At 38.8% G+C, this 16,968-nt stretch overlaps 1 protein-coding gene across 2 annotated transcripts in view; it reads left to right on the plus strand.

The window, feature by feature from the left end:
• The window catches only part of LOC147020805 (small conductance calcium-activated potassium channel protein 2-like), a 224,173-nt gene that overhangs the window by 127,515 nt on the left and 79,690 nt on the right, over positions 1-16,968 (plus strand). For both annotated transcript variants that reach the window (XM_085896434.1, XM_085896433.1), the window contains exons 5-6: positions 5,179-5,289; positions 13,079-13,206. In XM_085896434.1, coding sequence (XP_085752560.1) covers positions 5,179-5,289; positions 13,079-13,206 — 239 coding nt within the window. The remainder of the gene's footprint in view (positions 1-5,178; positions 5,290-13,078; positions 13,207-16,968) is intronic.

Genomic DNA, 16,968 nt, shown 5'->3' on the forward strand with positions numbered 1-16,968 from the left:
AGCGGGGACTGAAATTTCTCAGCAACCGCTCAAGCCTTTGGATAAACCATGAAAAAGATCATTTTTGGAACCTTAAATATGAATGGCGGTGGAGCAAGCCACAACTGCCAGGTTCAAGTGAAAAGTTTGTTTGATCATAAACATATAGATGTACTTTTACTCCAGGAAATGCACATAACTGAAGATGTGGAGTACGATTGGTGTCGCCTCTTTAATCCCAGTGCTTCTTTAGTAATTACTCTTCTTCTTCTGCTGGTGTGGCCTTTTTATTCAGACCTGGGCTAGTACCTGAATCATGCCACTTCCAGGAGGTTATCAAAGCTCTGGAACTGGTCATTAATAATTTCCATTTTACACTATTCAATGTGTATGTTCCCAGTGAGAGTGTAGAACGAAGAGCCTTCTTTTTGTCTTTAATCAGACACTTTCACTCAATTGATCTCAATGATTGTATTTGCATGGGGGTGGGTGATTTTAATTGTACCTTAGAACCTGTTTTAGACAGGAATACAGCAGAACCTCACCCTGAATCCTATGCCGGTTTGTCAATTTTTTTTTCAGCAATAGGTTTGTTAGATGCATGGAGGCTATGTCACCCCAACGAATCTCAATATACATGGAGACGTTGGGCTAACGGGAAAGCATCCTTTGCTAGACTTGACCGGTGGTACATAAACTCTCATTTCAGGACTGCAGTTTTCTCTCCGGTTCACTTTCCATCCTTATTTTCCGATCATCATCTAGTTACCATGGGCCTCTTTTACCCTCAACCCTCACATAAAAGTACGTACTGGAAATTCAACACCAATCTTCTTGAAGATACTTCGTTTAAAAAAGGCTTCTATACCTTTTGGGCTATCCAACTCTCAAAAAAAGCCTTTTTCTTCATTAGAGTTATGGTGGGACAACGCAAAAGCACAGATCAGAGTGTTTTGTCAGCAGTTTGCTTCAAATGTCACCAATGTTAATAATGCAACAATGGCTCTGTTAGAAGCTGATATCTTACAGTTTGAGAGTAAAGTGGCCAGATATGGAAACAGGAGGGACCAAATGATATTAGTTGAAAAAAGGACCCAATTGAGAGAACTGATGCAAGAAAAAGTAGCAGGGATGTTAATCAGATTAAGGATAAACAACATCAAGGTTTTAGATACTCCCAGCAAATCCTTTTTCCAAATGGATTTTGTCAATAAATCACAAAAGACCGTTTTTTCTTTGCTTGACTCAAGAGGAAACATTGTTGTTAACTCCAGTGATGTACGTTTGTGCATGAGAGATTTATTTTCAAAAATTTATGCAAAACATACTGTTTGTGAGCAAACTATGGAACTTTTAACTTCTCACTTTCCTTCCATCACTGAGCCCCAGCGCCTGAGCTTGGACTCACCGATCACATTGCCTGAGCTAACGCAGGCCCTTGCTGGATTGAACTCGGGGAAAGCGCCTGGAATTGACGGCTTACCGGCAGAGTTTTTCTTGGCGTTTTGGGACCTTTTGGGCCCTGAGTTACTGAATGTCCTGGAATCATCTTTGATAAATGGAGAACTGCCTCTAAGTTTTAGAAGAGCGGTGGTGTCTCTTCTACCAAAGACTGGAGACTTACGACAGATAAAGAACTGGCGACCGGTCTCGGTATTATGTACGGACTACAAAATATTGTCAAAAGTGTTGGCCAGTCGGTTGAAGATGGTAATTGGTGATCTTGTTAACTCTGATCAGAACTACTGTATCCCGAACAGATCAATTTATGATAATATTTTTTTGATCAGAGATTTGCTGGAGTGTGATTCCATGGAAAAAGAATTTGGGATAATATTCCTTGACTTAGAAAAGGCATTTGATAGTGTTGATCACATGTTTTTGCATCATGTGTTGGAAGCATGTGGTCTTGGTACCAATTTTAGGGCCTATGTATCCTTACTGTACAGCAATATATTTAGTATTTTTAAAATTAATAATGAGCTCGTCTCTCCTATACTAGTACACAGAGGGGTGAGGCAAGGGTGCCCTGTTTCTGGTTTATTATTCTCCTTGGTTATAGAACCACTTCTGATTCTATTCAGGAAAAATCTTTCAGGAGTAACTGTATCCACAGGGATTCCTTCGATAGTTGTATCAGCTTATGCAGATGATGTCGTTGTGGTCATTAAGAATGACAATGATATCTCTGCATTTGTTAAGTGTTTAAATCTCTTTTGCTTGGCATCTTCAATGAACTGTAATTGGAATAAGAGTAAAGCCTTATGGGTTCCCAGTCTTAAAAACAATCTGCTGGGGACATGGTTAGTACCACCGATGCATTTGCCTTCAAAGTTAAAATGGGTGGAAGAGGGAGTCAAATATCTAGGCGTGTTCCTGGGATCCCCATTCTATGTCCTCAAAAATTGGGATGGGATGGTTGAACATGTTAAAAAAAGATTAGGACTATGGAAGAGAGCCCTACCCCACCTTTCCTACAGAGCTAGGGTTCTAGTTGTAAATAATTTGGTTGCCTCATCTTTGTGGCATAAGTTTATCTGCCTCCAACCACCAGAAGTGCTGCTGAAGGCTGTTCAAAGACTACTGGTTGATTTTTTTCTGGAGTGGTTTTCACTGGTTACAGCCAAATGTTATATGCCGCCCGTTGGCTGAAGGTGGCCAAGGACTTGTCGACATAAGCCGCATAATGGCCTTTCGGCTGTGCTCCACTCAGATCTTAATGCACGAGAAACAGCTGCTTAGCCAACTTCTGGCCCGTCACATCTTGCAACAAGCAAGTGGGCTCGGTTACAGCCTTGAACTCTTCTTGATCAAACTCCAGCATGTTGATATATCTCATCTTTCAACATTTTATCAGAGTCTTTTGAACGCTTGGCAGAGCCTTTCGGTTAGTCGCCAGCAGGAAACTTATGCCACAAATATGTTTATGGAAGAACCCCTATTTTACAACCCATTGTTTCCTGCAATTCCTAGAAGCCGTGACCTTTATCAACATTTTATTGCAGCAGGCATAATCAAAATACTACACCTCCGCCATGATTCCGGGTTGGGGTGGAAATCAGTGCCGGAGATAGCAGATATGACAAGGATATGGTCAAATAGGACGATTGGTAAAATCCTAAGAGAAATTGTGAAAAAAAGTTCTCAACTTGAACTAAGATGGACCCAAGAAAGTTTGTTGACAACAAATGACCGAGGGTTTCCTGGGTTAATTGTACAACCAAGTCAGAGAGATTTACCCCCCATTAGCTCAGGAAAAAATATTTTTCATAAATATAACAGTAAAGACCAATATAGACTGTCTACTCGAGTCCTACTCGAGGACTCTCCATTGAAGGGAGTGGCCAGATGGAAAAGACTAATGCCGGAAGGACTCCCATCTGAGCCTGTATGGAACTCTTTCTACAGTAAGCTGGTTACTAAAAGGACTGGAGATTTACAGTGGAGACTAGCACATTGGGTCATTCCTTCGAATAAGTGGTTAAGTAATTTTTCTCCCATATCCGGGTGCTGCCCTTTCTGCATTTGTACAGAGGATTTGTTCCATGCATATGTTGACTGCGCAAGGCTTGTGCCATGATTTCAATGGCTGAACCACATGGCAAAAAAGATGCAAATTACCTTCTCACTAAGATTGTTTATTTTCGGGTGGAAAGAACAAGTAAACTCATTATTTTTGTTCTTAGTTGCCACAGCAAAAATGGCGATTTATTTTTCGAGGAAAGAGAAATTGAAAGGAAAGTCGATTGTGATGTGCAATGTTATGTTTTTTTTTCAATGCTTTAATAACAGCAAGACTGAAACTTGAATTTTGTTTTTCTAAAAGTGAAAAGAGTGTTGATGACTTTTTAAGTCTTGGTGTCATGATGGGATTTGCAAAGTTCATGAGAATAATTTATTGATATCCCTGTAGTTTTTTTCATTGTTTTGGAATGTATTATTGAGTTTTGAGTATTTTTTGTTTACATTGAATTGTTGTAAGTATTAATGTACTGCCACTAAATAGTATTTTTTCACCGACTGGCACACACATATATGTATGTGTGTGTGTGTATATATATATATATATATATATATATATATATATATATATATATATATATATATATATATTATATTGTTTTGTAATAAAAATATTCAAAAGTCTCTCTCTCTCTCTCTCTCTCTCTCTCTCTCTCTCTCTCTCTCTCTCTCTCTCTCTCTCTCTCTCTCTCTCTCTCTCTCTCTCTCTCTCTCTTTCTCTTTCTCTTTCTCTTTCTCTTTCTCTTTCTCTTTCTCTTTCTCTTTCTCTTTCTCTTTCTCTTTCTCTTTCTCTTTCTCTTTCTCTTTCTCTTTCTCTTTCTCTTTCTCTTTCTCTTTCTCTTTCTCTTTCTCTTTCTCTTTCTCTTTCTCTTTCTCTTTCTCTTTCTCTTTCTCTTTTCCTCTCTGGACGGTGTTTATCGCTGGAGGTGTCCCGGCGGTATTCGTCTCCGGACAGTTTGACTCCCAACGTGTCCGGGTTGTGTTTGTCTCCGAATGTGTCAGGGCGTTATTTATTTCTGGACAGGAGTTTGTCTCTGGACTTGTGTGAACGGGAGCTTGTCTCCAAATGGCTTGGCTCCAAATGTGTCCGGTGGGTTTTGTCTTCGGACATGTCCAGGCGATGTTTGTCTCGGGGCCGTATTTATAGTATGACCGGTAGAAAATGGATTTCAGACATTTTGTTTCCATCTTCACTGTCATTCATTGCACAATTATTTTGATGAGACGGTATGAATTGTAATTTACGCTCCACCGCACATATGCCTTCCCTTGCTCTCACCTCACACTGTCTTACCTTCCCCCACCCATTCTTGCTCCCACACCCCTCCTCGCTCCCTTTCCCTCCTCTGTCTCTCCCCCCCCCTCTCTCTCTTCAAAGAGATTGTTTTATCAAATTTGTTTTGTCAAAGTTGGTTCACAAGATTGTTTTATCAAATTTGTACTCAAGATTGGCACATTGTAGATAAAGCTTGCGGTTTAAGATCAGACAGCAAATTTATAAAAGACAAAGAAATCAGCACTCCTCAGTCTTGAGGTGCTATTAATTTTCAAGGCTTTGAATTTTGCCATTTGCAGGTGTACAAGGTAAAATTTGAGGTGCAGTGCTGGCCCACAGATGAAAGGTGCCGTGTGGTACCGCTTTCTCAAGCAATGAATTATGGGTGCATTGCATTGCAGGGTGCTGGATGCACCGCGTTGGTGGTTGCAGTCGTGGCACGGAAATTGGAGTTGACGAAGGCTGAGAAACACGTCCACAATTTCATGATGGATACACAGCTCACAAAACGCGTAAGAATCATCCTTTGCACTCATTTTCTTCCTCCTCCCTTGTCTCTGTTCCATCAAACCTTTTCCTGAATTATTTTTTTTCATCAAAGGCAGAGAGGTCCTTAAATCCATTACTTTTCATCATAATTGCAAAGACGATGTGATAGTTTTATTCTTTTTTTTATTTACCTCCACTTATCTTTTCCTTTTCACATTTGTTTGTTTAAAATTTTGTCATCAGTGTTTGACAAAGATAGTCATTATAATCTTCCCTTTCTTACTAATGAGGCACAGGTTCTCCCAGTAACCTCTGGTTAAACTCCCAAAGTTCAGGCTTTCCACATTCCCCCACTCTTTTGTTCCACTTTTCTCCCGTTTGTGGAACTGTCTTCTGGAGATTATTCAATCCCACTCTTCCCTTTAGGGCTTCAAGCAAGTGGTGTACCACCATCTCATGTCATCCCCCATCCATAACCATGATTTCTTTCTGTACTTATTAACCCTCCACAAGCCCACCTCTTTGCAGGCTTCCAGGTTATCGGGTTTCGCTCCATTCCCTCACTCTCTTGTTTGTTTTTTCTTTTGTTCCATTTCTGCTTCTTCCACAGTTTTCCTTCTACTTCTGTGATTGAGAGTTTGCACCTGGATCCAGCTTGTTCACCCCCTGTGTGCCCCCCACCCCCACTCCCCTTGCTCGATCATTTTTCCCAGTGTCCTTTTGTCCTCCAGATCTCCATCTATTTTGTCCCTCTCCCATGCTGTCGATCTGTTCCTCCCCTCCGTCCTCCCCCCTTTCTTCTTTCCACCTTCCACTGTTTTTATGCCCTGGTTAGTTCTGTGTTTTAGCTCCCGACGAGCCTCGGTGTTGTATACAATAAAGTGTGCTCGGTTATACATTAAAGCAAGAAATAAATATCTGAAGACAAACTACAATAATTCTAAAGAAAAGTATTTATTATATCACAATGCAAGCGGTCGCTGTGGTTGAGCAATTTCCCAGTGAATGCCGACAGGTTTCAAATGGATGACACATAAAAATACATTTTTAAAAGTGAAGTTCAAATATGAAATTAAATTCAAGTCTCATAAGGTCGTATGCTTGAAATGGATTTTGTTTCATCTCGAAGTATTACACAACAGACATAATAGACCTTTCATCCATTCCTGAGGACCTCCAGCCAAAAGAAGAATGGCTTTCACTTGGCCAACTAGAACGGCACTCGTGAGAGCGCACACCTCCGCCAGGCTGAACAGTTTAAGTTATGTCTCCCACTGAATAACCGCTTCTGGACCTGAACCAAAATTGATCCGGACCTGAACCAAAATCATTTTGTCCTTGTCACACACCCAACCTGCCCACTTGGTTCCGTACAACTCCGTTCATAACTTTGTTTGGTTGATTGTTATCAATTGCTTTGTGAACAGAATAGACTGAAATACCCATCTAAGACTGTGTTTATGTGGTACTGGCCTATAAAGACCTCCCTCCCTTATCCCAGATACTTCGCTTCTCTAACACTCATGATAAAACCTTAAACATTGCTTGTGTGGAAGAAATCCAGTTCTTCTCTTTCGGAGTTTGAAACCATTTATTAACAGCGCACATCAAATACAAATAACAACAAACATGCGCATGGGAAAAAGGATAACAAGACAAGCAATAACAAACACGATCCTCTTTCTGCTCAAAATGCCCAGAGCAACTGTTTTTATACTTTTCTGGAGTGCAAAAGACATGAGAGCTAAACATCTGGCAAGGGTGAATTGGGAGGGGGGGGGCGGAGGAAGGAAACGGCAAGCGTGAGAAAGGGAACTGCAGACATGGCCACTTTGGAAGGGAAGGGGGGATAGACATGCTCAGGTCATGATTGCAGTTTGAGAATGTGAAGGTGGCCATGAGAAGGAGAGGGTGACAACAAAGTTAAGACAAAATATGAAGAGGCCGAGTGAATGGAGACACAAGTCTATCACTTTGGTCATATCTTCCGTTCACCATTGAGTAACCAGATTCTCAAAATACGACATTCCATTTTATGCTGTCACATAATCATCCTTGGACAACAGGGCGTCTGTTGCAATCGCCTTTCGTGAGTTATTTAATGACCATCAGGTAATGGGCGCCAGCAGCAAAGCATCCTTCTCTTGAGCAGCAGTGCAATTTCATTTAAACATTGGAAATACTAACTTAGATATATATATATATATATATATATATATATATATATATATATATATATATATATATATATATATATATATATATATATATTTATATATATAATATAGTTCAATGAGATAAAGCACATACGATTTAGTAAGATACAATTTTATCTTGCTTGTATGTCATCGATATCACTGGAAATCAAAAGACTGTAAAAAGACATTTTACTGACAGTAATTTTGATTCCAGTACAAAAGTAACACATTATTCTAATACTGTTAAAAACAAAGATAATGAAATTGAGAATGCATGAATATAATCAATTTTATTTCTTCCACACTTGTTTGTTGTATTTTTTGCAGACATATTTCGAACTTACAACTCTGGCTGAATTGTTATTTATATTCCCTTTACAGAGGAATGATGATATGTTCAATCATTTCATTTTATATGATCTGTTGGATTGATGTTTCAAAGGGTGTTTTGAAATTGGTGGCCTCCTCTGTCCCTCCCTCCTCTCTACCTTCCTCCCTCCCTTCCTCCCTCCCTCCTCTCTCCCTCCCTCCTCTCTCCCTCCCTCCTCTCTCCCTCCCTCCTCTCTCCCCCTCCCTCCTCTCTCCCTCCTTCCTCTCTCCCTCCCTTTCTTGCTTGGCAAGTGTTATTCTGGGTGGTTTACCATTGTGTTCCCAGCATTGTTTGTCCATGCTCTATCATTTTAAATGCTCAACGTCAAGCAAGGAAGCAGCACATCCCATTTTTAAGTCTTTGGTAAGACTCGGCCGGGGTTCGAGATGCCGACCTCCCGGACTCGGAGCAAACGCTCTAACGATTACTCAACCAAGTCTGGTCACATTTCAATAGTACGTAACTAATAGACGTACTCACCTTCTGTGCAGATAGCCAAACAGACACACAAATAAACAGACCCAAATACAATACCCTCTCCAGCAGGGGTAAAAATGATGAAAAAGTTAGACACTGCAGAACATTCTGCTACACTCTTCTCTTCCACTGTTTGTCTAAGATGTAATCAGTCCAGAAAGGAGGTAAAGGGTCAAATGGCAATCCCTATCAAATTTCAAACCCTTACTGCTGAATATTCAATCAAGATGCAGAGAAACAGAAAGACCACCAACTGTTGGTACAGGCTACAGATTATGACCTGAAGGTCATGTAACATGTGGGAAAGTTTCAATTCCTCCCGTTGAACGGTTTTCGATGTACGCTCTTAAAACTAGAACTGCCTCTTTATCACTGCTGGCAGTGATGATCAGGTACCAAGACGTCCCATTTTGATGCAACCCTGCTTTGATTGGACACCTGACCCATTACGTCCTCTTTGTTGAGTTTAATTCAGAATGGGATTTTAAAAACATATATATATATATATATATATATATATATATATATATATATATATATATTTTTTTTTCAAATCAAATGGAAGACCAAATAAAATTGGGACTGCATTGGAGTCATCAAAAGGAACCCGAACAATCAAAAAGCAAAGATGAAGTCATCATGAGGAACCTGCATAGGACTCAGGTTTCAACTGCTCCTCTTCTACCCTCAAACCCATCCAAGTGCAGCCAAGTGAACCTTGTTTAAAAAAAATTAAAAAAGAACCCAGATTAAAATTTTAAAAATAATTTTGCCTGCCAGACCGTGTGTCCGATGAGGTTGAAATTTAAAACATATTCTCCATCACTACTAGATCATAATTTTGAAGTTTCACGTTGATTGATGCGGCGATTCAAGAAAAACAATTTAAAAGTTTTTTTTTTGCCTTCAATCCAAAATGGCTGCCAAACCATGTGACCTATCAATTATTCATGAACACCCTGGTATCCCCAAGGCTTGGGGAACATTTGTGTGAATTTTTCCCTCGATCTGGCCAGCTGTTCTGGCAAAGATGATTTTTATGGGTTTTTGGATAAATCCAATATGGCTGCCAAACCATGTGACCGATGATGTCATAGGCGGGGAACTTTTTGTTCCTCATAGAAAGCTGGTCATACCTGTAAAATTTCGCCTCTCTGTTCAGCCGTTTCAGAGAAGATTTTCATTTTTTTAAATTTTTTTAATGGCTGCCGAACCACGTGGCCGATGACGTCATCAACTTTTTTTCTGTTGATCAATTTATCCCAAGATGACACTCAAACATTTTCATTCTGACATGTGAGGGATGCAGTAAAGGTGAATTAAGAGAACGCAGAACAGGAACGTTGTAACAGTGGGATGTTTTAGACACAGGATGAAGGAAAGGTCGAAATGAAAACAGCCTTTTAAAAAAGAAGAACAAGAATAGTGAATTATGATACAACACCGAGAACCACACGTCTGAAAGAGCAAGTTGGAACATTTTAAGAGACCGTTTTGTTATTTTTATTATTATTTTTTTTTTGATAAAGATTGCTTAAGTTTAGGTAAAGAAAAGGTTGAATAAAAATCGTTTAGGTGTTGGTGAATTTGGATCAGCAAATGCAGAAGGAAGCTCGAAGTTTGATAAAAGTTACAAGAAGAAGAAGAGTGGATGGAGAAATGTGGTTGCAGGAGGTGTGGCGTCGAGAGGTTAAAAGAATAAAGATTTTTATTTTTATTTTTATTTTTTAAGATTAGGTAAGGTTAGGATCAGGTCAAGGAAAGGTTGAAGAAAAAATCGTGAAGGTGTATGGTGAATGTGGGTTGACAAAAGTAGATGGTAGATTGGCAGAAGAACGAGGAAGAAGAGTCGGTACAAGAAGTCACGTGGGGTACAACGTGAGGTAAAAGGTATTTTTTGTTGTATTTTTTTGATATTTGAAGACATGAAACAGAGGATATAGTTGAGCGGGATAGAAGGAGGGTGGAGGGAAAAGTGGAGAAAATAAAAAGCTGATGGTAATAAGGAGAAAATACAATAAACACGATCATGCACACATAAATAGGAAGAAGGGTAGGCCTCAAGGAACCCGACATAAAAGAGGTCAAAAACTCAACAACTCAACAATTAGCACAAGTTTTAACACAAGACTGAACTAGAAACATGCAGTAAACACAGGGATAACAAAATGACAGTAAAGACACGACGAAAACGGCGGGAAAACTTATTTTTGAGAAAATCGGCGGAGGCCCTGAAGAATAGCTGCCACCGTCGCTCAAGAACCGGAACTGGAAGTCAAATTGATTCGATTTCAGTGAATATCCGGATCTGGATCTGGATATGAGAATTATTGAGCTTGAATGTGATTCTTCACCATTGAGAGAAAGGGCCATAAATGATATAGTACTGTATCGAATGATATTTCAAAAATGTATTTGGCCCGATATGTTCTCGTGAATCAGGACTTACATGGCGGAGGAGTGCGCCCTACCGAGCGAGCGCCCTTCTAGTTTGATTAAAAAATAATTTACTGTGTCGATTTTAGGTAGGAAGGGGTGTAATGGTCCCTCGTATGATTTTATTAAATGGTTCAAAACCTCAATTGTGGACCAGCTATTTTGAACAGCTGTTTCACACACAACTAGCAGAGTACTTCCTCTTGGGTGATCTTGTTCCAAGCACGCAACACGTTCTTCTCAAGCATACCTTTATTTGGGCGGTGTGTCGGCAAAAACATATATTTCAGGTTACCTGCATGGTCTGTGCTATGGTGTAGCTTCTGATCCTGGGTGTCCGCATGACTTTGCAGAGATTTTTTTTTTCTTACTCATGTCAGGAATTGTGGGTTGTGAAAGAGGGAAAAGGATAAAGATAAGGTTGAGAAAGGAGATAAAAAGGGTGTGTCTCTGGTACCTTGTGTGTTACTATTTAACCAAGGGAGGGAACATACTCACAGGAAAACGTGTACATTGAACCAAAATCATTTGTAGAGACAAACATCAGGTTCCATATCAGCTTCATGGTTTTCTGCTTGTATATGACCCTGGACTGTATTACATAACGCTTTTCACAAACACACTTCCAAGGAAAATCATTTAATTCATCATCGATGTGGACAGGTCACCAAATTAGATTGTTTTTCAATGTAATTTTCAGTATCAAGTTTCATATTCTTTCACTTGGGTTCTTGTCACCAGTTGTTTGAATGGTGCAAGTTTATTCCCATTGTACACTTTCCTTTTATGATGGGATGCAATTCAATGGCCTTGTGTTAAATTTACTCGACAGTTCTTGTCTGGACTTTGAATGTAGAAAAATATATTAAATAAAACCCACTGTTCTCAGTGTGAAGAAACAGACTTGATGTTTAGTTTTCAGGAGGATCATGTCAAATATTGGCACATTATGTCTGATGTTATCTTGTTTTAATTACTTTTTGTTGTCATTTGTCACTTTCATACTCATTGTTTCAAGCTTTCATTGACCTGAGATATGGGAGAAGGTAATGAAAAAAGAAACAAAGTATAACGAGAGTGAAGTTGATGGCGAGCCATTGCAAATCCCCACGATTCCCGCCTAAAGCAAAGTTGAAAGATGGCAAAATGTTCCACCAGGAATCACCCAATATCAAATTTTGAGTGAAAAAAAAATCTTCTGTCTTGACCCCTGTGATCCAAGTCCCAACCCCGTTAATGGAGCGTGAACCGAGGGTCAAATCTTAAAAAAAAAAATCGTTACATATTTCATGCACCCCTCAATGTTGATTGCATATACAAAGTTTCATTAAATAATTTTTAAAATGGTATCCGTAATTACAATTTTTGATATTTGACCTTTTGACCCCACCCTAGGATCTTAGGGGACGGGGCCAAAAAGGATACTGCTTCCTGCACATTCTTGCCAAACGAACCAAGTTTGGTGAATTTCTGCGCAACCCTTTAGGAGATAGTGTGACAGACTACATGAATCAATTTTAAGATCTTTTGAGTTTTCAACAGTAAAACACTGACAATAGGAATGAGCACAAAGTGAAAATCACAAGAAGGTCATTCAGCTTATCAATCTCGTAAGACTCCTGAGTGGAGTTGGGATGCTGTACAAGAACTGTGAGGCCAGAGCACAGAGTTGAGCAATGCTTCTGGTTTATTGGTGGTAATTGTCGTTGGATAGAGTGCAAGATTGACAAATGGCAGCATTAGGCAACAAGTTCAGCATCAGAAAATAAATGAAAGTTGGAGAGCTGCCTTTGGGAATTGATAGTGCTTATATTTATGACCCTCATCCAGAAAAAGAAACCACACACACACCTCCTTACATACAGCTACCTGAGAGATTTTATTTATTTATTTATAATAATGCGGTAATCTAAATCTATGTAATACAATTTTATACACACACACACACATTATTAAACCATTTTCTTTGAGCCATCCACAAGAGGTGGAGCGGCAGTGATATGTAGCATAGACTACAGAGAGATGTCATGCTTTTCATTGTGGAGGGTGTTGATGAATCTGTGTTCAGGTTTTATTTAATTGAACAAAAATGATAAATGACAATGAGCTGGTTTTAGACGACCAGTAAGTTTCTTCGAGTTCAAATTGCCCTGAGACCACAGTAAGATTTGAGCAGCTAAAGCAATGCTTGAAGTTACACATCTAAATCGTCAATAATGAGTGTGATTAAATCTCTTGCATGCTGTTTTATGTGCTCTATGCACCAGCCATAACCTTACCTGAAATTAGTTCTTTCTGTAATCCATGGCTTGTAATTGTGTGTCCCAATAGATAAAGAATGCGGCAGCAAACGTGCTTCGTGAGACATGGCTCATTTACAAGCACACGAGGCTCATGAAGCGTCTAGACCCAGCTCGGGTGCGGCGGCACCAGCGCAAGTTCCTTCAGGCTATCCACCAGTATGTTATTTCCATCATCTCCAATTTCCAATCATGGAAACCCATCACAATTTAATTGAATGAATAGAAAGAAGGATGTAATAAACATTTAAACAGAAGACTCTTACGTTTTAAGGGACACATAAGAATGACGAAGTAATTTATATAGACATAATTCAATTGCCGAAACAAAAAATGAAACTGTTTGAATTTTGAAAACCGCCGAAGTATTTGTCAAGGTTGGAAGTTCTACATTCTAAGGCTGCTTTCTATCTTCTTTGTTTAGGAAATATGTGCTTGCTCATCTATATAATTGTGTGTGTGTGTGTGTGTGTGTGTGTGTGTGTGTGTGTGTGTGTGTGTGTGTGTGTGTGTGTGTGTGTGTGTGTGTGTGATGCTCCTTTCCACCCATTGGTTGGACAGCTCGCCTGAATCTACCCACAATTGTAACTTGAAAAAAAAAAATCATACAACCACCATTTTGGTGCCAAGTGAAGCATATTCGGAGCTGTCATATTCACAATCATCATGCCCTCCCTATAAGTTTTCCCTTCAGTGCAAAACCACTGTTAATCCCTTTAAGGACCAAGGGACACAGATGTCGCTCAACTTTAAAATGGTGTATTTCCGATATTTCCCGGCAAGTTTTTTTTTTCTTTCTTTTTTTGTCATGCATACTCTTGGACTTAAATTCATATTCCTGATAATTATAGCCAAACTAATAATATAATTGGACTTGTATCTGAAAATTACTTTCAAGTAATTTCTTCAACACAAATCACCTTGCACTTTCAAAACCTTTCCGTTTAGCAGTATTTGGACGTGTCACATATGGGGTTGAATGAGGGTAATGTATAAGACTGCTTCAATAGTGCTAAACTTCTGGAATTTTAAAAATATTTAAAATCATTTTACCTAAATTGAAATATATACTTGAACACTACGTGGGTTAACGTGTTCTATGAATTCTCTATTTTTCTATGATTTTCAGACGTACACACAGATAAATGCCTGATTCAATACGAGCAAATACCACCCGTCACTTTGCTGACGGGAATACAAGGTGGAGAATAAGAGGAGGGAGAAAGAGGGGTGGGGGAGTGACGAGGGGTGAGGAGAGGAGAAGGAAGTGTGAGGGGAGGTCCAGGTAAAGCAGTGTGAGGGGAGAGTCTGTCTGGACATACAGTAACTACCATCCGGACATGTCCACATATAACCACCGTCCAGACATGTATGGAGATAACCACTGTCCAGAGAGAGAGAGATAGAGATATATATATATATATATATATATATATATATATATATATATATATATATATATATATATATATATATATATATGTGTGTGTGTGGGAGGAGGGAGGGTGCTGCACTGAATTAGGAGGGGGTGGAGCAAGGGTGGGACACAGACAGACAATGAGAGAGATAGATAGATAGATAGATAGATAGATAGATAGATCGATGGGGGTAGGGCAGTGAGCAGAGAGAATATGTTAGGCTTTATGAACAACATACACAATATATATATATATATATATATATATATATATATATATATATATATATATATATATATATATATATATATATATATATATATATATATATATATCTTCTACATTAATATTTCGGCACGCCCCTTTTTTGTTCCACCATCAGATTTTTGTTACTGCATGAAATTAAACAAGCTTTGATATATATAGTAATGATATTAGTGTCTTCCTTAAGAGGCCCCTCAAAATTCGTTTTGATGATTATGGTAGTTAAATATTATTATTATCTATATTAATATTCTGGCACACCCCTTTTTTGTTCCACCATCATATTTTTGTTACTGCATGAAATGAAACAAGCTTTGACATGTATAGTAATCTGATGGTGGAAAATCTGATGGTGGAACAAAAAAAGGGGCGTGCCGAAATATTAATATAGATGATATTATTGTCTTCCTTAAGAGGCCCCTCAAAATTCGTTTTGATGATTATGGTAGTTAAATCATATATATATATTATATTTCGGCACACCACTTTTTTTTGTTCCACCATCAGATTTTTGTTACTACATGAAATGAAACAAACTTTGACATGTATAGTAATGATATTATTGTCTTCCTTAAGAGGCCCCTCAAAATTTGTTTTGATGATTATGGTAGTTAAACAGTTCATGTTCTCCATTTGCAAAATGGGAGGAATTATTGCACAAAAAAGAAATAAAAATGTTTCCCATTTTTTAGAGGACCACTAAGATGACTTCGTAAAACCTTTTGTAGAGTATGTTATTATTAATCACTATACGCCATAGTAAATTGCTCATGTTATTGAGCTGTCAATAAGCTATCAATCATAGGCATATTATAAACTCACTTGAGTATTCATATCTCTATTTCAATGCGTAATATCAAGCGGTACCTTCATGATGATCTAATAAAACCGGTGTCGATGTCCGTCCGTCCGTCCGTATATCTGTTCACAATCAAACCGATCGTGATGCATTTTAAGGCTTTCCGAGAGCTTTGGAGAGATTACCTACACTCCCGCACGGTGCTGTTTTTATTATTCCTACTGCACTTCATTAGAACATAGATTGTGGATGGATGTGCAGATCCCAGGAGAACAACTATAGCTGTACAGAACAATTCATATTATCGATGGATAAAAATGATATTTCATTGATATTATAATAAATTGTTTATTTAAAATATCTTCAAATTTTGTGAGTTTTTAGTTTGTTGTGAAATATTAAGTCCTCGGGTCTCCACATAGTGGCGTACAGGCTTAAGTCGTACTTCTGTTTACTACCGTGGAAAATCACAGAACCATCCGATCGACATGCTGTTAACAGTTTCAGAATCAGCTAAATTCTACAACATATGAATATGTAGACGAAACTGATCCAGCCTTTTGGATCACTTTAAAGTAGGGTGCCCTGTAATTTTAATGCGCTCTATGGATCCTCCGGAACTCACGAATGGTACACGTTGTGTAGTCATTAAACTACGTGGTAATGTCATCGAAGTGGAGCTACTGCGGGACAGTCGAAGGGAAAAACCTGAATGATAATCAATGGATAAAAATGATATAATATATTTTTTAAAATACATTCATGCTATCTGTCTTTTACCATATGTTGCCAGTGACGCCCTTCCAAGACGGGCACCTTTACTAGTATACATATATTTAGTGCTTGGCTGATATCAGCAAGCTTTCACCCTTGTTTTGGGGTAATCTCAACAAGTAAATTTTAAAACATAACATTGCATTGTCGACGTTTCAAGGAGATGTGCATAAACATTCATCTTTATAAACAGCTGCCAATAGTCATGCGACAGGTGGAAAAAATTTGGCTCTGTAATTTAGAAAACATGTTAATATGGCAAATGGCTCGGAAATCGGGTTTTATCAAATGTGTTTTTGCTTTGAAACTCACAAAGAGAAACCATATAACCTTTCCAAAGCACACCGAGTCATATAAAATAACTAATTGCTTTAGAAACAGTCACAAGGACAAAGGAAAATGTGATCGCTCATACGCTGCTGAGGTTAAAAGTTAAAACCACTACCCATCATCATCATTAGATACGGGATGAAACTTTTCCACCACAGCACCTGTAACCAAGCATGGAGGTAGTATGCACACACACCCATGGAGAGTCCCTTTACAGAACCAAATCTACCCAAATGTACCACATCCGTGTGTGCTATCTATGTTCCTCTACCTTGTAACAACTGCTGACTGTACATCCCAATCGGGACATGACCTGTACCACTATCGACTCGAGGG

Source organism: Eptatretus burgeri, chromosome 9 (genome assembly GCF_056783735.1).
Source record: "Eptatretus burgeri isolate ZD-2024b chromosome 9, Ebu_testis_v1, whole genome shotgun sequence".
NCBI classification, from domain to species: domain Eukaryota; kingdom Metazoa; phylum Chordata; class Myxini; order Myxiniformes; family Myxinidae; genus Eptatretus; species Eptatretus burgeri.